This window comes from Hylobates moloch, unplaced genomic scaffold, assembly GCF_009828535.3.
Source record: "Hylobates moloch isolate HMO894 unplaced genomic scaffold, HMol_V3 SCAFFOLD_12, whole genome shotgun sequence".
NCBI classification, from domain to species: domain Eukaryota; kingdom Metazoa; phylum Chordata; class Mammalia; order Primates; family Hylobatidae; genus Hylobates; species Hylobates moloch.
Window position 1 is genome coordinate 65316025 of NW_026652287.1, and position 23525 is coordinate 65339549.

At 36.1% G+C, this 23525-nt stretch overlaps 1 protein-coding gene across 2 annotated transcripts in view; it reads left to right on the plus strand.

The window, feature by feature from the left end:
* MSRB3 (methionine sulfoxide reductase B3) overlaps window positions 1-23525 on the plus strand; it is a 200525-nt gene that overhangs the window by 13387 nt on the left and 163613 nt on the right. Inside the window, exon 2 of one of the 2 annotated variants that reach the window (XM_032170659.2) lies at window positions 16398-16524. The exons of the other annotated variant lie outside the window; for it this stretch is intronic. Within the exon in view, the coding sequence (XP_032026550.1) occupies window positions 16449-16524 (76 nt within the window). The 5' untranslated portion in view covers window positions 16398-16448. The remainder of the gene's footprint in view (window positions 1-16397; window positions 16525-23525) is intronic. 2 annotated transcript variants of the gene reach the window in all.

Genomic DNA, 23525 nt, shown 5'->3' on the forward strand with positions numbered 1-23525 from the left:
CTTTCTGATTGGATATAAAGTCTAAGGAAAAGAGAAGAATCATCTATACTATTCCACTGAAACAGTTTTGGCTGAAGCCACTAATGGTGTTCATATCACTGAGCCCAGTGAGCTCAATTTGGTCCCTGTCTTCCTGACTTCAGAGCGTTTGATACACTGACCACCCACTCCTTCTAGAAATTGTCTTTTCTCTTGGTTTCTGTTATTGTTAGATATATGATTTTAGGCAAATTAGTTATCTGTGCCTCAGTTTTGTCACTTGTAGAATGGAGATAATATTGTATCTACCACATAGGTTATTGTAATCATTAAATGGGAGGACATATGTGAATTACTTAGCACAGTAATTTACAGAGTTAATTCCCAGTAAGTTAACTAGTGTCGTCATTGTTGTCATCATCATCATCATCATCATCATCATTCTGGGACAACACTTTCCTTGACCTCTCCTTTTTTTGGCCTCTGCTCCTTCTTGATCTTCTTTGCTAGTTCTTTCTCTTTCATCTCACTTCTGAATGTTGAAGTTCCTCAGGGCTCTGACATTTACTTTTCTCATTTAGTACACTTTCTTAGACAATCTTATTTATTCCATGGCTTTAATTCTGTCTGTATATAACCAACTGTCCACATCTACTGCTCGGCCCAGCTCTCATTCCTGAGCAGAAGGAGGAAAAGATGAGCAGTAGCCCTGAGGTAAGAGTGTAGCTCATTGAAGATTGGGAAAGAAGAGTAGTGTGGTGCTCTTCCAGATTTTAAAGGATTTGGGAAGCACTGCCATGCTGCCTCTTGAAAAAGACAGCCAACCTGAGAAATACTGGGGGCATTGCCTGGAAATCCTGGATGGCATTCCAATCAGAAAAAAGAAACTTCAATATACAGACAGAACTAAAGCCATGGAATAAATAAGATTGTCTAAGAACGTGTACTAAATGAAAAGTAAAAAGTAAAAGCAGAATTCCATGTATTCATTTGCCTCTATATTATCTCCATTTAAATGGCTGTGTCTTAGATACCATAAACACATCACAAGCTGAACTTTTTTTGCCTGAACTTAAGCCTCCCCACCTTGTTACCTAGCTTAATAAATGGTACTGCTATTTGCCCAGTTACTTGAGCCAGAATTGAAGACCTCTTAAATTTTTTTTATTGATCTCATGTTCTTTGTCATTTCTTTGCCTAGATTTCTGCAATGGCTTCCTAAAGTGTCTCACCACCTTTGTTCTTACACCGCTCCCATCCATTTTCCACCTTTTAGTCATGTTTGTCTTTTTAGTTTGCAGATTTGATTGTTATTCTCCTTCACTTACCTCCCTTTCTTTTTGGGATGAAATTCCAAATTCTTATACTGGCTTCCAAGGTTTGCACCTGTCAGCCTCATCACTTCCTCCCCTGCTCCTCACTGACACCTCCACCACACTGCTCTTCTTTCCCAATCTTCAATGAGTTACACTCTTACCTCAGGGCTACTGCTCATTTTTTCCCCTGTCTGGAATACTTCTTTCCTTATTTTTAATCTGGGCAACAGTCTTAGCCTTTATTCTTAGTTTAAATGTTACTTCCTCCAGGAAGGCTTTCTCATGCCCCACAAGCTAGAGTACATCCCTCTGTTGTGTAGGATCTTCCCCACTCTGCTTCTGTGTGATCCTTAATGCACTTGTTCATAATGTCTTTTGCTTCACTAAGATGTAAGCTTCATGGTGGCAGGGACCATGGCATCTTGTTTTTCACTTTCTCCCCAACATCTGTTTGTTAAATAGAGAGAGGAATAAATGCAGCATGGGCGTGCCCAGTTTGGGGAATGAGAGGCCTTCTAGCTGGGTTGGTGTGTGTTTGTCTTAATCTTTCAGTGTGACAAAAGAGGAGAACAGAAAAGTTTCAGTTTTCTGTAGGTTTACTTTCAGAACTCTCCTGCAGCCTCCAGTTAGAGGGGAGGGAAGCAGCATCATTCGAAGGCAGCTCTAGTGAGGAGATAGTGTTCTGGGGTTGGTTTCTTTTTTCTGATTGGAGTGCTATCCAGGAATTCCAGGCAGTGCCCCCAGTATTTCTCAGGTTGGCTGTCTTTTTCAAGAGGGAGCATGGCAGTGCTTCCCAAATACTTTGAAATCTAGGCATGAGCATTGCCACACAACCCTTGTTTCATATGGCTTCCAACGTCAGAAGTGCTTATTAGTGTCTCCTGTTGGATCCAGATAGACCCTGTGAGTTTTAAGCTCCATACCTCATGGCCTACCTGCCCTCTGGCCTTTCCTCCTATTTAGAATCCCACTGGGAATCTGCTGAATCTCACTAACTTGCAGTAACAATATTTGTGCATGAGATGAGTTAGGAGTTGGCCTTTTCTTCAATATAGCCTCTCTGCACAATAGCAGCAGTTTTTCAAAGTGGGTTTATTCTTTTAGTTTCCAGTGCTGATGTAGGTTTTCCCCTATTTTTATACTTATCATTTTGATGGGAACTGGTGGGAATCTGATTGAGGAAGAACATGGGTGAGCTCTCTTTTGAAAGGTATTTATTTTATTGCCACCTTTGTCCTTGTGCATGTGCGCACATGCATGTGCGAGCAATTTGTTTTTCTCTTTGCTTTAAAAAAATCCTTCTAGGCCATTTTTTTGTATTGTAACTTTATATGAGACATTATTTTTAATAGGCACATTTAAGTCATTTATATTTTATGTTATGGACATATTTGATGACACTCTTTGTACTATAGTTTTATGTTCTTTTTGTGATTTTTTTCCCCCTTGGTTTTCAATCTTTTGCCATGTGGTTTCTGTGAGTTTTTTTGTTTTGTTTTGTTTTGAGACAAGGTCTCTGTTGCCCAGGCAGGGATGCAGTGGTGTGATCACGGCTCCCTGTGGCCTCGAACTCCTGGGCTCAAGTGATCCTCCCACCACAGTCTCCCAAGTATTAAATACCTGGGACTATAGGCATGCCTACCACATCTGGTTACTTTTTTAAAAAAAATTATGTGCAGAAGAGATGGCACTATGTTGCCCAGGCTGGTCTTGCACTCCTGGCCTTAAGTGATCCTCCTGCCTCAACTGCCAAAGTGCTGAGATTACAGGCGTGAGCCACTGTGCCTGACCTTCCATGTTTTATTCACTTTTTTCTTTCATAGGGATTATTTTAGGTTCTATGACCTTGAAAAAGTGTCTAAAAGCATCACTGAGCCTTACCTAAGTATTAAATTGAAAAAGTAAAAAATGCAGTAGCATTTGACTCTTTTCTACAGGAGAAACTTAGGATTCTTGTCTTTTTCTCTGCCTTGCCTTTGTTAGCTAGAGTGGGTCCTGTAGCTCCACATGACTATTGTTGAATAGTTGACATTCTATATGATTTTGTATTATACGTTCTCCCTTTTAAGGATTATTTTTATCTTTTTCATTAAATCATACAACATTTACTGCATTCAGTGACTACCACCACAACTTTTATATGTTAATTTAACTATCCTTAAGGATATTTGATTCATACATCATTTAGCTAAAGTATATTTTTGGGTTGATGTCTCCCTTTTTTTTTTTTGGTAGGGAAAGATGTATGCCTGTTTATTTCCTGAGCCCTTCTGTTATCTGAGGAAATTAAAGACTATTATATAACATGTTAACTCTCCCTTGCAAAACAACATTTAATTGATAGGAGGATTACAAAGAAGCATAATTGGGAGGCTGTAAAATTCCTATATAGAATAACCTAAAAGCAAATAATATTTAATTATGGAATATAAAATGTTGCTAGCATTCTATAAGAAGAAGAACGTAGGAAAAAAGGAATTTACCACAAATTCAGGTGATAAATTATATCAGTCACAAGGTTATTGCTAGGAATACAAGACCTGTAATGTTGTAGATAATTCTCAGGGTCATAATGCACAATTAGTTATAAGCCTAGGACAGATTTATTTTTGAATGAGAGTAAGCGATATTGGCAGTTTTAGTTGAATTGCAGTAAATGTTTTATAATTTCTATTGTGCTATTCACATTGGAGTTGACCAGCAGTTTGTTTTGTCAAACACTCACTTTATTAGTGTATTTGCTTCATGCATACACAAAGTTAGATCACTCTATATGATTCACTGAAATAGTTGGTCACAAAATTTGAAATTTCTTTTTTGTCAAATATAATGATTTCTCTGACAGTCGCTAAAACATAATTGTTGAAATGGAAAAAGTAATCTTAGTTGAGTTGTCTGTTAGGCAATCACCTCATTCTTTCCCTGTGCAAAAATAAATTAATTAAACCCTCCAACACTCACACGCATGCATGCATGCACCACAGCCACACATACATTCTCTTTCTCTCTTTTAAACTTCGTCTTACTTTTCAGTCTCCATGAGGGAAGTAAAACTCACTGAGCATGCTGCTAGATGCTTTCAAAAACGTTCTCTCATTTAACTCTTCCAAAACTTAATGAAGTACATGTTATGATCTACATTATACGAGTGAGGAAGCAGGATCTATAGAGATCCACAAGAAGCTGAGGATCTTAGAGAGTAAGTAAATTGCTTAAAATATATCAGCTGGTTAGGTGATAGAGTCAGGATTTGAACCCAGTTTGGACTCTTTCCTGTATACTGCACTGCCTAGACAGCAATACAGGATACTCTAGTCCCTGGGAACTAGGACACTACGCACAAAGATGAAGGAAAACAGGAAGTGCCATTTGTTCAGTGATATTAAAACATTTATTGAGACTTTATTTTACAGAAGTGAAAGACCACTGACTACTCTCAAGGAGTTTAAAAGAGAAACAGATTTATGAACCTAAACTTCAAACTGCAATAATAGAGATCCTGAAGTAGGAAGTAGTGTGGAGGAAGAACTGATTAATTTTCTCATGGAAGTGATAGGGAGAAGGAAGGGGGGGACAACTGTGAAAGAAATGATATCTAAATGTATCATAAATATAAATGATTTGTAAATAATATTCTGCCCAGAAGAGATAATAACTAAACTGTGTTCGAAGTTTAAAAAATAATGGAATACTATGCAGCCATAAAAAGGAGCAAGATCATGTCCTTTGCAGGGACATGGGTGGAGCTGGAAGCCGTTATCCTCAGCAAACTAATGCAGGAACAGAAAACCAAACACCACATGTTCTCACTTATAAGTGGGGGCTGAACAATGAGAGCACATGGACACAGGGAGGGAGGCAACACACAATGGGGCCTGTTGCAGGGTGAGGTGAGGGAGGGAGAGCATTAGGAAAAATAACTAATGCATGCTGGGCTTAATACCTAGGTGATGAATTGATAGTTGCAGCAAACCACCATGGCACATGTTTACCTGTGTAATAAACCTGCACATCCTGCACATGTACCCCGGAACTTAAAATTAAAATTAAAATTAAAATAGAGTCCATTCTGCATATGAGATGGAGGATATGGGTCATATGGTGAGGGTAGACAAGACTGTATGGGAAACTATCATCAGAACATTATATTTATTTGACAAATATTTACTGAATGCCTGCTAAGGTTAGGCATCTTGTTAAGTAGTAGAAATAAAGTAAGGGACAAATAAGTTCATGAAGCATATAGTGTACCAGAGAGTGTTGAGGATTGAGGTTCTATACGTAGGAAAAGAAACGAACCTGATGGGTCTTGAATATCAGGATACATTGGTTAGATTTCTTTCCCCTGTAGGTTCTAATGAGCCACAGAAGCATGTTATGCAGGCTTATGGCATGGTCAGAGCTAGTACACAGCACTTTTGCAGTACCGTGGAGGGTGAATGTGAGGGGAATTAGATTGGAAGCAGAAAGACCAATAAAAGGCCATTACTTATTGTAGATGGGAGATGAAAGGGATGTATTTGAGCAGTATCTTGGAAATAAAATTGACAGCACTTAGTATTGTTTGGATATGAATGGTTACAACAGAAAGGAATTGATGGTGACTCCAAGGTTTGAGATTTTAGTGCCTGGATAGATGGGTCTACTTTTTTTTTTTTCTTTTGAGTCAGGGCCTCACTTTGTCACCCAGGCTGAAGTTCAGAGGCCCAATCTTGGCTCACTGCAGCCTTGATCTCCTGGGTTCAAGCAATCCTCCCGCCTCAGTGTTCTGAGTAGCTGGGACCACAGGTGCCTGCCATCACGCCTGGCTAATTTTTGTATTTTTGGTAGAAACAGGGTTTCACCATGTTGCCCAGAGTGGTCTCAAACTCCTGAGCTCAAGCATCCTCCTGCCTTAGCCTCCCAGAGTACTGGGATTACAGGCGTGAGCCACCACACCCTGCTGATGGGACTACTTTCTAACAAAGAAATACAGACAGAATAATTAGTGAAGAAAGAAAGTAATAAATGAATTGAGTTTGGGATATAATAAGCAGTTTGAAGTAGATATAGAATGCTTAGATTCTCTGAAAAACATCTTTTAATCACCTAAAATTCATGAAGAAAAACAGTATAGGACAAAGTAGAAATTTTGCAAAATATTTTATTTCTTCTACTTTATGATCTCATTCAGGACTTTTCCTTTCTCCTAAGCCCAACATGATGTGAAAGGATAGTTGATAGAGGTCATTAAATATACCTTTTAGTGGAATATAAGGAGTCCATTTCCATAAAACTTCTCTTTTATCTGCTGTATCAGATGCAAGCCATCATTATAATTTTATTTAATAATTTTCTATTTTCTATGGGGAGGGATACAAAAATTCAGATACAAGAGCAGATATTTACTTGTAATTTCCAGTGCTAAAACTTTTTATTCCATGAATGGGTGGCAAAGTTCTGACTTAAAATATATGAAATATGATTTAGGTATATGTATTTTTAAGACTTATATTTAGCTCACTAAAAATAGTCTTTTAGTGTATAGATATTGTAGTTTATAGTCCCAGGCATAGGATTTAGTCAGCTTGCATTAGCAGGTTTTTTCTTTAGATAAAATGGTCCACTGGGGCACTGGATCTTTTTTTATGTATAAGCTTTATTTTTATAAAAAACCTGCACATGGCTCTTGGTACAGGGGAACTAAGGTGAAAAAAACTGCCTACAACTCCACCTCTTTCTATTTCTGTCTCACTCCTCTGAAGTCATGTTTTAAAATCATTATTCTAGTGGTTACTTTCATAATTTTGGTTAATATAGTTATAGTGCTATTTATTGATGCATCAGTTTCAGATAATAACCAGTTACAGAATATATGTATTTATCTGCTATCTCTTCACCTTTCTGTTTACCATTGTTAGACTTTTAATAGACAACAGGCTAAGCTGCTCTGACAAAGAGATTACAAGTGGAGCAACTTACAGAAAGTAGAAGTTTCCCTTTCATATACTAGTCCAAGGTTGGGCTGGTGAATAGCTTTGCCTCATGACCTGTTAGGTTTGTCTTCCTCATCAAGTGCCTTACTTCTCAGGGTTCAAGTGTGCTGATGCAGTTGTTGCCATTTCTCAGGAGGGAAGAGGAAATCCAAAGCAAGTGATTTTGTCTTTAAAGGAGATGACCTGAAAGATCATACATGACATTGAGTTACATTCCATTTTCCACAACTTAGTGTCATGTTCACATCTAGCTGCAAGGGAAGGTGAGAAATGAGGCTGTATGTTCAGTTAAAATTTCAGGGGGTTCTATTACTAGTAAGAAGAAGGGAGTATGGATTCTAGGGGTCAGTTAGCGTTTTCCAGTCTAATTGGTGTCTTCTAACCCTCTACTTTATAAGAGGAGGACACTGATACCCTGAGTCTTTCCTCCACCTTTCTTTCCAGCCTTCTTTACATTTTGTTGCTATATAATTTTTGTTTCACAATGTGAAGGTGCTAATGCTTACAGTCTGTTCTGAAATCACAGCCAAATATTTGTCCATAGGTTGTCTCTAAAAGCTTATATTGTTATGACTATGTGCACATTGATTACTTCCAGGTCACAATGTGAGCTATTAATGTGGTTCCTTCTCATTAGTTCCGGGGTCATGATCTCAGCTGTTGAAAGAAACAGACATTTTTCTATCATCATGGCAAATGGATTGATTTTCCTTGTATTTGTTGATTGATTTAAAATCAAACGTTGTATCTGTAAGGTCTGGATTTAGGCATTGACTTGCTACCTCACTAGCTTTCTACAGTGAATGTGCTTAGTGTCCAAGAAACTTTCAATTGCTTCAGGAAATAAGATCTTCACATCGTCATTTTATTGTGACCAAAAGCTACTCAGTTGCTTTTGCAGCTGAGGAAAATCTTTAGTTTTTGGTGTTGAGACAAGTTTGTGAGCTCTGAGTGATCAAAGTCAAGTAGCTGTCTCCTGGCCTTTAATGTTGAAACATGAAAGGGCAGCCGTATCTTCTGACTAAATTAAGAATCTCTTTGGGATATTTAGGATAGAAGGGATGACTAATGATAGAGAAACTATAGACTTTTGGAAGTGGTCTCACTGTCCTTGGCATTAGACTTCTCATCCTTCCAGACTCTGTTTTTTCTAAAACAAGGACATCAATCTGGGGGCACAAGGGCCCCTGCCCTTGAGGAATTTGGAATGTAGTAGAAGAGATTAAAATAAAGTTTAGTTCAAATTCTGGCTCCATAATTTACTGGCCATTTAACCTCAAGCAGGTAATTCTCTAAGCTTCAGTTTCTATTGGAACAAATAGCCCCCAAATCCCAATGGCTTAAAATCCTGAAGGTTTAGTTCTTCTTTGTACTGTGTGTTCACTGTGGTTCAGATGGGAGCTCTGCCCCATATCTCCTTATCCCAGGATCGTGATTAATGGAACAGCCACCATCTAATTATAGAACATTGCTGGTCCCTGCTGCAGAGGGAAAGAAAGCTCTGGAGGGTCCCACACCAACAGTTAAGTACTCTGGCTTGGAAGCAATACACATAATTACTTCTGCTCACAATTTATTGCTCAGAGCTAGCCAGCCACATGTTCCCACCCAACCACAAGGGGGCCAGGAAGTGCATTCCTACCATGTGCCTGGAAGATGGAGAGCCAGAAATACTGTGTACAGAGTAATAATGACTACTACATATAGGAGTACCTAGCTCAGGGTTGATATGAGGATTAAATGAGGTTACACACATATATACACACACACAGAGACACACACATATACACATACACACAGTACAGGTGCTCAAAAATGATTATCGTTAATCTCATTATAGATGTATACAAGCAAATATTGAATAGCAATATACAGGGAGACTAAAGGCTTTATTATAAGGTTATAAGACTATCATAACATATACAAAAATGCCTTGTAAATAATAACATACTGTGCAAATGCAAGTTGATATTATCTAGTAGATGTTAGAAGATAAAGCATTAGAGCTTGGTTCAAAGTTGGCGCTAGACCTTTGTATTCATCCATCAAGAAGTGATGGTTGAAGTTGTAAGAACAGGTAAAATCTACATGGAAATTTTGGAAAACTTGCATCTCCTACTGTGAGCTTGACAGCTTCTCAATATTTAAAAACTTTTCTGGTGAAATCAGTGATAATATTAATGAGTATAGTTTTTTGATACCATGTTATGAAATGTTTCAACATACGAAATATCTGTATAACTCGGTGAACTGATGTTTTCCAAAGGAACAGTGCAGGATGTTACAAAATCATGCAAGGTTAGAAGGTCCATTCAAAATGCAAGATAGACCAATGGGTTTTAATGTAACAGTGAGAATTTCATTGATATGGTTTCAGACTACCATTTGTTGATCTTCGGTGTGATAACAAAGAATAAAACATACAATTATCTGAAAAGGTTATTAAAATACTTCTCCCCTTTCCAGCTACTTATTTGTGTGAGTCTAAATTTTCTTCACGTATGTACTTCAACCAAAACAACGTATCACAACACATTGATTGCAGAAGCAGAGATGAGGATTCAGTTGTTTTCTATTAAGCTAGGTAATAAAAAGAGATTTGCAAAAATATAAAACTCTTTCCATTATACATATATTTTTATTTTGGGTAATATAGTTAATTTTCACCATAAATGTCATTTTTATAAATGTATTTATTTAAGCTTTCAGGTTAAAATAAAGTTTTACTATTTTAAGAATAGTCATTTTATAAATTATTTTTTATTTACTTTTAATGGAGTAAACAAATATTTAAAAAGTTTCTCAGTTGTAATTTTTAATAAGTAAATGTTGATATTTATAATCATGTAAACAAAAGGTATTTGGAGTCCTTGATAATTTGGGGGAGTGTAAGGAATCCTGAGATCCAAAAGTTTGAGAATGGGTAACCCTAAAGATATAGAGATGAAAGAATACAAATTAAAAGTCTTCCTTCATACAGCTTCTCTTTGGTTCCAAACTCCCATATGTCCCTGCCACTCCCTCTCCTAAAGCTGGAAGCAATTCTCTTTCCTCTGAAATTCCATAATACTTGATTTCTACCCCTGTTAACTCATTTAGCTTATGTCCCACTTAATGTTCCCACTTAAGCTAATATGTTTTTTAACAGCACAGACTATGTCTTACATCTTTTCATGTTCATCAGCACCTGATACATTGTTTTTCATGTAGTAGGAATTTATATAGGTGAATTAAGTTAAAAAAAATTATCTCTTAAAATCACTTGAAAGATCGAGTAAGCATTCTGAATAGCCAGGATTCTGTTGTTTCTTAAAACAAATACAATCACAAAAGGATCTCTGTTTAACAAAAGGAATGCCAAATTCTAGCCAATGAGCTATGGATTTCAAGCAGTAGCTAAATGGTTGATCAATTCACTCAACAAACACCAGTTGAGCATAAAGTGCTAGGCACTGGGTTGATAAGAACAAAGATGTTTTTATAGAACTTTATAGTAGACACTTAGATTAGTGGTTCCCATGATGAAGTTTCTTCTGTTCGTAGTAAGATGAAAAAATAGCAACAATGAAACTTCTCCCCCACAAAACCACATATATTCTACTTAAAAGAATGTTTTTTATCTTGAGATCACTTTCTTAGGTCTTGGTGTCAACATAATCTTTCTTTTCTGATATTATGGTGAGATTAGGGTTTTGAGCCTTTTTTTTGGGGTCATTATTTGGCAAAACTCAAAACTGTTGGCTCCTACAGTTCTGGGTGTGGTGGAGGGGAGCATTTTACTAGCTTGTGAAAAACCACTGATGTAGACATTCCTTTGGTATTTGTTGGGAAGGGATTCGACCTTTAGGTTTGACACTTTAAAACTACTAGTACAATCAGCTCATTTATTCTGGAGCTAATTATCAGCTTTGTGAGTTCTCTAGATTCCTTTTTATACCATCTCTTTTTGCAAGATTAGTGTTCAACTACAGGGAAAAAAGTAAAAGGGAAAAAAAGATAAAACAAAACCCTAGCCGATTAACTTTAATCAAATTTTTGGATGTTAGAATTCACGGGGGAGATAAAGAAGTAGAGATTTTTGACCAAAATAGGGCATTTGAATTATTTTTGGATTTCAAGTCAGGTTATATTTGCAACTTCCCACCTCTTCATAGGAACTAATAATTTTATAATATATTTTAATTCAAATTATTACCTTTAAGCATTATCAGCAGTTGAGATGGCAGAGATAGAAGCATTGGAAATGATGATCCTGAACAATATAGTTATATCCTGAACATATAATAAGTCATTTTCATAGTCTTTCACTCAATAAATGAATGACTGTTATGTGCCGGGTACTGGGATGCAGGGATGAAAGACACTGTCACTGTCGTTAAGGGGTTTATAATCTAGAAGAGGGAGAGATCTAAGCAAATCAGTGCCCTGAAAGTTGTTATAGGGGATGTGATAGCATATTTGGTGCTATACTGGGGACTAGAATTGGAGGCGTTAGGAATGGTGGAGGTTGGAAGTGGTGGCAAAGATAGTAAGGATCTGGAATGAAGACATGGAGGTGGAAATAGGAAACAGCTGACCTATTAGGAAAATTACCACCATGTTAGTATGGCAGGAGTGTGGGGTGCGGTGGGTTGTAGAGGTATGGCAAGGGAAAAGGCTGAAGAGTTCAGCAGCAGCTGAATGTAGAACTTTAGATACTTTAGATGCTTTGTTTAGGAATTTGGGCTTTATCAGAAGGATTTATCAGAATGTGCTCTGGGGGTTGGGTGATAGGACAGAAAGGGGTTTTGTATGATCAGAAACATTTCAGAGGCACCAACTGAGACAAAGTTAAGCAGCCATATCTATTGAAGACTTCTCAGACCCTTTATATTGGTTAGCATTTCCATGACTATTTGACTACTAAACTTGTGGAAGGAGCGGCTATCTTATGTTTCTCAGAACATGGTTTGGAGAACCCTGTGATATACAAGGGGGAATCATCAAAAGGTTTTAAGCAGGAAATTATAGACAATTATGGAATCTAATTCTGTTCTTAACACATGTGATACTGCTCATTAGGTATTGTGCAGTCAGTAAAAATAACATGTTGATTAGGTCGGGTATGGTGGCTCACGCCTGTAATCCCAGCACTTTGGGAGGCCGAGGTGGATGGATTATCTGTAAATGTCATTCATCCATGTAGTTAATTGAATAAAAGGCAATGTAAAAGTGAGGAAGTTGAGAATAAACTTGGAGAATTATGGATTTTCTGGTGACCCTTACTCAATGCTGATTTCTACAGGGTGTTTAATGCTAAGCTTTTGCTTCTTTCTGGACTAGGATTGTTTCTGGCAATGGCCTTCACTCAGACAGTTCAGAGAATACAAACAGGTGAAAGCTGCCGAATTGAAACTTCAATTTAGGTGATCTGAGAGTGGAAGTAGCTGTTAGTTTGGTCCTCAAAAGTACATTATCAACATATTGAAGTTTTGGTAGATTAACATAGAGTTAGCTTTACAGATTGTGAAGGTATATCCAAGGAATTTAGAGAAAAATTTGAAGGTGAAAGCAGTTGAAGTTGCATGTGGTGGAACTAGAAAGATCAAGTCTAGAAATCTGAGAATGTCAAGGGAGAGAATCTTCAAGTAATCTTCTTCTTTTTTGTTTTTTTTCTTTTTTTTGAGACAGGGTCTTTCTCTGTTGCCCAGGCTGGAGTGCAGTGTGCAATCTCAGGTCACTGTAATCTCTGCCTCCCAGGTTCAAGCGATTCTCCTGCCTCAGCCTTCTGAGTAGCTGGGATTGCAGGCGCCCACAACCATGCCTGGTTAATTTTTGTACTTTTAGTTTTGCCGTGTTGGTCAGTTGGTCTGGAACTCCTGACCTCAAGTAATCTGCCCACCTCAGCCTCCCAGAATGCTGGGATTACAGTGTGAGCCACCTCGTCTGGCCATCAGGTAATCTTCTTGAATTAAGTTTCCTTATTACATGTTCATCATACTACCTAGTGGGGAAACATGGAATCAGAGTATTTAGAGTTGGTTGGTGCATTGTAAGGCTTTTCATTGCCAGTTGTGTAGTGGTCAAGAGCACTGGCATTGGAGGTGAATGGCTTGAGTTCACATGTATAAATCAGATTACCCAGTTACTTAAGGTCCCTGCCCCTTACTAAGTGTAAGACCTTAGGCCATTTACTTAACCTCCCTATGCCTCAGTCTCTATGTCTAAGAAGGGGAAAATGATAGTATATACCTCATGAGGTTGTGGGGATTAAAAGGGCTAATAAATGTGAAATGCTTAGAGTAGTGCATGGCACATGCTGTGTGCACAGTCAACTGTTATCTTTAGGATTTCTCTGTTCTATTGTTTTCATTAGAATAATTTACTGTGGAAATCTATCAAGTAGTGGTTTTCTGGCCTAAATAGGATTCTTTGGAGAATAGCTTGTTAACTCTAAGAAGGGGTGGATATAAATGTACTGTTAAAATTTTCTAATTCATGCAGTTAAAACTGTAGCAAATATTTGGCATATTTAGATAATAATAGTTAACATTTCCTGAGCATATACTATGTTCCAGGAGTTGTACCAAGCACTTTTAACCAATTAACTTATTTAATCATTATCTTATAAGTGAGGAAACTGAGGCCCCGAGATGGTAAGCAAGTTGTCCAAGGTCACAGAATTGGTTATGGGCATGACCAGCATTGAAACCCAGACAGTCTGTGTTCATGGATCACACACATCCATTGTGATATGCCATCTTTCATTCAAACATATGTATTTTAGATCTATTTGTTAAGGTGTTTTATTTTATTTTATTTACTGCGAACATTAATTAGGTGGAAAACATGAGCTAAAAATAATTTTGTTAAATCATTTCAGTATAAAATACATGTTAGAGCCGTATTAACTATGATTCTTTTGTTCTGTGGAAGTGTAAGAGTATTAGTTTGATGTAACCAAGGCATCCAGATGCATACATCCATTCTTTAGAACTGTTTTTCACTTTATGTCTCAGCTACATATTTTCAGAGTGGTTTATGAGTAATGCTACTTTGCATGCATTTTGCAAACTTCAATCCTTTGCTACTATCCATGTAGGCATTAAAATAATTCGGATAATATCAAATCCTAACCTATGAAACGCATTCTTTTAGGATTAGAAAATGGAGAACAGTGTGAAAAATTGTGCTTTTTGCATTCTTCAGTATAGAAAGACTAGACTGCTCTAAAAGTAGTCATTTTAGTTGCCCCACTTTGTTGGTGCTAATGTTGTATGTACTTTCTGGGTCTTCTATTTTCAAAAAGCTGGGCAAAACTAATTTGCCACTAGATGGAGCCCTGGCTATTTGGGTGGAAATACAGGCAACAGTCAGAATATTAAATCACACAGTCATATCATGCTGGAGGGCTCCTGGTATTTGTGGCCCTCAGCTTTTAATTGTAGAATACATCTTTGTTCTTTCCCTGACCTGCAGAGTGACATCACTGCCTCTCTTCCTGTGCGCTGGCTTTGACATAAGCCAGATGTCCACCGTGGTTGGTAGGCACCCAGGCTGCCTGGTACAGGAGTTGATGAAACAGAATAGGAAGACGTTTTATGGTCAGCTGTAGAAGCACAGTGAGACTGCAGCTTTGCTAAGTAATTACATTTACTGTGTGTACTTTATTCCTCACAGAGAAGGGTCACAAGGAAAAAATACATTTTTATTTATAGTGTTGTGAGGTATAGACCTTTGATCTTTTATTAGTCGGTAGTCTGCTCCAAAGGAATGCTCTCTTTTCCCTGCTCTGCAGTCAGTCTTGAAAATGACATGTTTATTTATGTTTAATGGTTCTTTTGGGCTGTGCATTGTGATACTTACCTTCCTTTTCCCTCCTCTTTGTCTCCAGTTAGTAACACAAAAATGTTTTAGTCTTGTAGTGAGTTTAGTTTGGGGAAGTCAGAGTTCAGGCATGTTAATACAAGCAGATTTCTGTCAGATATACTCCAGAGTGATTTAGTAAAATATATTACTGTTTATTATATGTTTGTTCTTCAAGGAGGTCAGAAGAGTCCGGAACAGACTTTTTTTTGGGGTGGGGAGCAGGGGAAGTGGTCAGGAAATGAACAAGACATTTATTTTATATTAATTTTTGGACATTTAATGGTTAAGCTCACTTAAAATGCTAATTTGAAACAACATATATGAAGTTTATTAATCTAGTATTTTCCATTTGCATTTAAAGTTAATCTTTACCAATTGAAATATTGTACAAAACTTTTAAGAAAATCCTAAGAATTGAACTTTTCTCTAAGTTTAATATCTACACAATTTTTAGATTCTTCCACATAATTCATTTCCAAAGACATTAAAAAACATTTTTACAGTTTTTAAATTACTAAATCATGAATATTATTCACGGGATTGACCTAGAAATTATAAATCATATAATTAAATGAAAATTCGTATTTGCCATGCTTTATTCAAACTTACTGCTGTTTTGAAAGTGAAGTCTCTTAATTGTCCTTAGGTTTTCTGGGTCTCTATTTTATAAAATGAAATTCTAACAAAATATGTCTCTTAATCTTATTATTTTATAGTCTTCTCCAGGGAGGGAGATTTGCCAATAATTGCTGGAAAAAGGCAGCATGGTGTAAGGAAAGAACATGGCTTTGCAGTCAGTATAACAGGGTTTTCTAGTCCTTTTTCCACTGGTTATTTGCTTTGTGCCCTTGGACTTTTGAGTCACAGTTTCTTCACATATGTGTTGGGGCATAAAACCTACCTCCTTGGTTTATTGTAAGAATTAAATGATACAACGTGTATATTAGGCTCCAGACAGTTCCTGTCACATGGTATGAACTCAGTAAATGCGAATTCCTTTCAACTGTTTTTAAACTTCCTCTCTTTTCTCAACCTCTTGTAAACTGTGTTCACAGATTACACTGCTATCATGTAGTGTGTATTTTACCTCTAAGGTACAAATAAAGCTAGATTGAAAGTAAGCTCACTGGCTGAAAAATAGGCGTTTGAAATTTATTAGCAGTATGTGCATGTGTTCAGTTCCAGATAAAACTGTAACCATCAGTTGTGCAATGAATGTGTTTAATATATGTGATGTTTTAATTTGTTTTTTTTTGTTTTTGTTTTTTCTCCTACTCAGCTCTTGCCCCTGTTCTTTGCTTCTCGTTTTGTTGGTGAAGATATCACAGTGATGTCTGCATTCAACCTGCTGCATTTGGTGACAAAGAGCCAGCCAGTAGCCCTTCGAGCCTGTGGGCTTCCCTCAGGTTGCTGCTTGTTGTACTGTACATAGTGAAGGCACAGGGCCAACTGGGTGTTTCTGCTGCAGGAAATGATACACCATCATGCTCTGCTAAATTTCATTTTCTTTTACTTGGGCCCTAATTTGAAGACGGAAATTGGTTATAAATCACCACTCTACTTTGAGTAACATTCATTTCCACAGTCCTTACAACCCTTGGAACGTTGTCCAGTTTCCTTGCCCAGTGTATAATTGTCACTAATATTTCACGATATCTTCTTGTTCTTTAATGCACACTACACATCTGCAAATCATAACGTTCATAAGAGGCTGGCAGTCTGAGTAAGAAACTGCCCCAAATCACACAAAATAGGACATTCATCTTGTTAAAGGATAATGAAAATGCTTTTCATTCCACATGTGGTCATTGCTTTAGGAAAAAATGAAAATGAACAACGTTAGCATAATTAAGTTACCAATTTATTGTAGTTAAAAAGAAAAAAAGTTCTACTTAACAATGACCAAATAAACAGAACTAATATAGCATGCATCAGTGGGTTCTTAAATTAGAACCCTGTACTTTTAAAAAATGTGATTTTAAGAATTTAAATAAGTGAGGCATGAAAGTCCAAAATTTTATATGTGCCTGTATCATAAGCTTAATATTTTAATTTCATTATGAAAACCACAATGGCTAAATATTTTACTTCTGTGAGCATGATTATCAATATTATTTACATTTTTCCATTAGTGTACATATCTATCACTACATTGTATAGAGAATTTAATTCCAACTCATTAGATGTTAACTATGCGTGCCAGGCATTGTGTTAAGCAGTGAGGATACAGTGATAAATAAGGTAAAGCTGATTTTTTTCAACAAGTACAAGGTGGAAATGGAACTGTGTGAGGACCATTAAATAATATGTTGACCTGACTAGACTAGAGGTATTTATACTTGGTGTGTTATGGTAATTCAGAGGAGGTTGGTCCTAGATCTTTTCTTTAGGAGAAGAAATGTTGGAAGGAAGGGAAGATCTCTGAAGTTTAAGGAGGGCATTATGGAGGATATGGTGCTTGAGCTGAATCTCAGACTGGGAGCACAGTTAGCCTGGTTTCTAAGCAGGGTGGTGGGGAGGCCGTTTTTAACAAAAGGAGTAGCATGGGAAAACATGAAGGCCTGAAAGAGCAAGGCATGTTCAGAGAAATACAGTTATTCATATGGCTGGTTTGGATGTGCAAGGGCAAATAGAAGAGGTAAGGAAGGAAAAGTAGCCAAATCATGAAGCACTTTATAGGATGTTTTAAGGAATTTAAGTCTTGGGGAGATGAACAGGAATGACATGACTTCATTTGCATTTTACAAAGATTATTGATTTAGTATGGTAGGAGGTCAGTGCTGGTTTTTCAGATGTTTCTGTGAGAGAGGCTGGGATGGCAACCTGATTAGAAGAAGTAAGGTATTTGTCTTGAAGCTATATTTAAATAGCAAATACACTTTTTTTAAAAGTAGATTTTATGTCTGTTTGTGGTGACATTGAGGGGCTAATGAAGTTTAATGTATAAAGAGGCCCCAACCACTCTTCTCAGTATGCCCCCTAGCCCCACATCCCCCTGCACTGCCACCATGGGTACTGGAGGAGTGTGAGGCTGGAAGGAAATGTGAAGTGCTGAAGCCTTGACTGTGGCCATTACAGTAGAGTTGAAAAGAAAGATTGTAATTGCGAGAGATTCAGGCTGTAGAACTGAGAAGGTTTGTCTGTTGAATTGTATATGACCTTGAGGGAGAACCTCAACCACTAGTTCTTGTGCTTTGCAGAAACTTTTCAATGCTATACCGTACATATCACAGGTGGACTATGGAGGTTATTTAGATTATACATAATGATGTTTTCCTCTGGAAAAAGCTCCAATGTGTAAAAGTACCCAGCATAGTTCTTGTAACATTGGTTTGCCAAATACAGGGGAGGCTAAATGTTTATAGAACCACATTAATTGACAGTGTATTCTTCAAGATATGACAGTCATGGATTAAAGGGTTTCATAATGAGATTGTTTAATTGAAATATAAGTATCTTTAAATTTTGATAACAAAATGATTCAAAGATAAATTCAGCAAAGCTGATAGTTTTTAAGAAGTTAACCATTATGGTACAGTGCTTAAGCACACAAATTCTGTATGAGGTCAGACTGAGTTTAAAATCTGACTTTGCCACTGACTAGCTGTGTGCCTTAGCTTTCTTGTTTGTAACATGGAGATAATAATAGTACCAACCTGAAAGGGTTGCTGTGAGAATTAAATAGATTGGGATGTGAAAAGTGCTTAAACCTGTGGCTGGCATTTAGTAAACACCATATATGTCTTCACTATGTTCAATATGGAAATTCATATATCTGTATTAATATAGATTTATGTTTTTCCAATACAACAGACTTTTCAAACTTTTAAACATGTCCTATGTTTCATTTAACTATTTTTTACTTTCATGGGACTCACAAATACACTTTATGTTTGAGAAATAACCATCTTGATCTGTTGTTCTGATCTCTTTATTTTACTTATACACCGTGCTGAACCAGAATTCAAGTCCTATAAATATACAAGAGATTTCTTTTATTCTTACTACCCAGTACTGGTAAAAGCCCAAAGAAACTCTCATCTTTCTTATCTAGGGCTTGTAAACCCATTTTAATTTGAAAAATGAGTTGACTAGAATAGTATTCCATAATTTCTTGACCATTCAAGCACCACTAGTTTTTAAAGTGCTATGAAAGTCAGTCTTCGGGTGTCTACATATTTTATAACTTGGATTTAGCAAAATCTTTATCATCATCAATTTCTCTAACAGGATTTTGCTCTTAGATATATAGAAATATTGAAGAAATTAACTTCAACAATAATGAAACAGACTGCTTAAATTTTGAAAAATAAAGATGAAATTGAAATGGGAATTCTAGTCCCTATTACTTTGTACAGGTAGGGAAGAGAAGAGGCTAAAACTGGGAATATAGGAAGTGAAGGTGAAAGTTTGAAGTCTTGCTTTAATATACTGTTGCTTGTCAAAACCCATTACAACAGAAATCTCTGTAAATCAAAAAGATGTCTGTTCCCTAACCAGTACCCAACTAATTTTGAGTATTATTCAATATGAAATAATTCCAGAACTAAAATATAATTGGAGCAGGCTCTTGAAGTTGGTTATAACTGGATTGACCTGCATGAAGGCTATATCCCAGAGGAGTGATCTATTATTTTTCAGCTTTGACTTTCTTTACTTCTTATTTTTTAATAAAGTATAATTTTAATTTAGAGCTTATTAAGTGCATCTGAGTTATGGTTCACTCATGTTTGTAATTAAAGGTAATTTTTCTCTCTCAGAATTTCTTCTTAATTTCTTACAACAGTTTCTTTTATGTATTAAAAGAACACTGGATTAGGAGTTAGAAAACTCTAACCAAAGCTCTGTCCTTAACTTGTGTGACCTTGAACAAATCAATAAACTCCTGATCACGGTCTCTTCATCTTTACGAGGAATTAAAATTAGGTAATATGTTTAGTTCTTAAATTCTGTGATTTTATTAACTGTCACTTGTTTTTACTTTTGACTTTAGGTTAATCAGATCTTAAAACTCAGTACTAACTAATGCTGGGAACTTACAGAGAAGTCTGCTGAGGTGTGGTGGGAGGACACAGTTTCCATGTTTGAACATTAGAATTCCTTGCCTCTTAATCAAGACTGAAGCATTATCTGAGGAGGAATCAGGAAGCACAATTTTATACATAGTTTTAATGCTAGATAAAAATTAAGTGTAATTGTAGCTTAGACTAGATATCATGATAGCTTTCAGCCAAGTGAGGGTGAAATAAATAAAATTTGTCTAAATAGTACTAATTAGAGTGATAAATTATACTTTTTTTCTACCCTCATACATATAATTTGTGGTTGTGATTCTTACTTGATGTTAGTGGCATATTTAATAGTTTCTATGAATTGAAGAGTCACATGGCTGTAGCTTATAAATATATCATAGTTTTCTAATGTAGCAATTAGAAGTTTTAGAGATATTTTGCAAATGGTGTTAGAAAGTCATTGACTATCATCTGTATAACTAAAACTCCATGAATCAGCGGCTTATGGCTCCAGAGCTTAACACAGTGCCTGGCACTTAATAAATATTTGTTAAATGAATCAGTAAACATTTGGAATGTTTATGTGAAGGTGAAGTCATAGCTGTAAGAGAGTACAAATTTATTTGAAACTCCTTTGTATGGGAAGATTAAAAGCGAAGTTTGTAGTTTGGTTTACTTTTAAATCTAACAATTTTTTTCTCACTTTATTGCATTAATACAATATAGGGGATGCCATAAGTATAAATCACATTGTAGCTAAACAAAAAACAAAAGTGGCAACAGATTCAATGCATATTATCCAGAATTGCTTTTACCTTTTCTTGCAAACTGTTTTTGTTTTGGTAGTAAACTGAGGCGGTGAATAAGTATGTATTATACTTAGCATAAGACTTAAGAACTCTGGCCCTTTTGATCACTTCTTTGCAGCAAATTATTGTTTGTTGTGCTTTAAAGTCTCCAATTGTAAAGAGGAAATACTGCAGATACACATTAAAGCCACATCCATAAGTAACAAGTACTTATTAAATTTGAGCTGGCAATAGTTCATTAATAGAACTGATGTACTTAAAAGATAATCAGAATCGTCAGTGTGCTGTTCACTTACTGAATGCATTGACTTTTTATATTAGTTCTTCAGAACCTTTTTTGGGTCATGAAAAATATGGACCATCTGCATAGTGCTTTGATAAAAGTTATGACCTTCTTTTCCAGAAAAGACATATATGCATCTACACATGTTTTCATACAATTTCAAGAAATTTTTTGTTAGGTCTTCTGAAACTCTTCAAGGGGGGCTCTTTGACCACATATCCAGAACCTCTGTTCTAAAAGATGCACATGAACCCAATATAAAACTCGGATCAGAACACAGTGTTTCTGATTTCTGTATTGGTGTCCCCAAAGGAATTCTCTCCCTTGTGTTCAGATTAATGCCCTCAGTTCTCCAGTTTCACCGTTCTTACCCAACATCTGACCTAACTTTATCTTAGCTAATTTCTTTGATTATATTAAAATGCTGTGGAGAGGATTTTTTTTTAGAGAAATAGAAAAAAAAAAAAAGGACATACAAATTCCAACCCGTAATTCACAAAATAATTTGCAATTAGTTGATTAAATGGTATCCACTTTTTCCAGTAGATGGCACTAGGTTTACATTCTTTCATAGTATGAATGATTATTGATATTAGCACATAGGTGCATTGTGAAAACTTAAACAAAAGTATATAAGGAATAGCCAGTTAAGAACATATGGATTTATAAACCACAAATTTTTCTGCTTATATTGTGTTCAAACAATATTTGTAGAGCACAAAACCTTTTTCCATTTTCAATAAGATTCTGACTCCCTTATGCTTGGCCATCTCATTGAAATTGTCTTTCATGTGTAGACTTTCTATAAACTGAAACAAGTTTTCATAAATTAACTTATCTTGTATCCAAATAGCTGATTTAACAGTCATTTATGGTTTTATATGCAGCTAAATTTTCTTCAGCAGACCACCCAAGAATTAAAGAAAATTTCACATTTTGTTTTGCTGTGTTTTAAATTTTTATAGAATCTTGAAAGCGTTATTAGTTTAACATGTTGACTGTTAAGCATGAATCAATTTTTGCATGAATGAAAATATTTTAGAAAACTAAGAAAAATTATATTTAAAATGTTGATTAATGAGTACTCTGATGCAGCTATATTTTTCTAAAACAAACTGTTTTAGTAGCCCTATAATATAATAAAGTTTTAGTTAATGTTGAAAAGTTGCTGTGCAGCATCTAATTACAAGATGAATTTTTAATTATCTGTGGACAATGGATATTAGTTAAGGCTAAATTGTTATACAACAATAAGACTGTATGAATAAGATGTTGGGCATATGGTTTGCTAAGTGTGGATTCTCTTGATTTTCTGTTAAATATGGAATAAATTCTTTATGTACCTTAAGAATTATAAAATACATAACACCTAGTAACAAGAGAGTTTAAATAGGCATGAACAAAACAATTAAATCTTAGTTTTGTTTGAGAAATTCATTAGTTAACAATGACTGTAAAGTGTGTAAAACATAAATTCTGAAAACAAATGATAATTCTACAGGGTTAGAATATCTAGACTATGGACTTTGGAGGAATCATATAGGTAATTAGATGCTTATTTATCTAGACATATTCACAATAATGTTATGTAACAGATTGTAGAAGGATTTATTAGAATGAGCTAACTCTTGCTCTCAACAGACACAAGTTTAATGAAGGAATGAGCCATGAATGACAGCTCACAGATTCAGTAATATTGTGGGTAGATATTTGATTAATTTTTACTATCATCCTTTCCTAGTTTACAATTTCATCCTAAACATTTTATTTAGAGATTGAATTTCTCATAACTGCTTCTGCTAGGTATACTGTAATTTAACATTCTTTAAAATAGATTGTATTAAGATGCAATGATAAATTATCTGAAATTACCTTTTGTGCCTTTGCATTTGAAATCAACTGTTTACTTGAAAATTTTTAATCTTCATATCATTTATTTCAATTTCCTATATATTTTTATTTTTTAAAACAGTATATTTACGCTTGTATTAGTCATTTAAAAATGCATGTTATAAAAAATACACCTTGAGGCCTGGCGCGGTGGTCATGCCTGTAATCCAGGCACTTTGGGAGGCTGAGGTGGACAGATCACTTGAGGTCAGGAGACCAGCCTGGCCAACATGGTGAAACCCCGTCTCTACTAAAAATACAATAATTAGGCTGGGCGCGGTGGCTCACGCTTGTAATCCCAGCACTTTGGGAGGCCGAGGCGGGCGGATCACGAGGTCAGGAGATCGAGACCACGGTGAAACCCCGTCTCTACTAAAAATACAAAAAAATTAGCCGGGCGTGGTGGCGGGCGC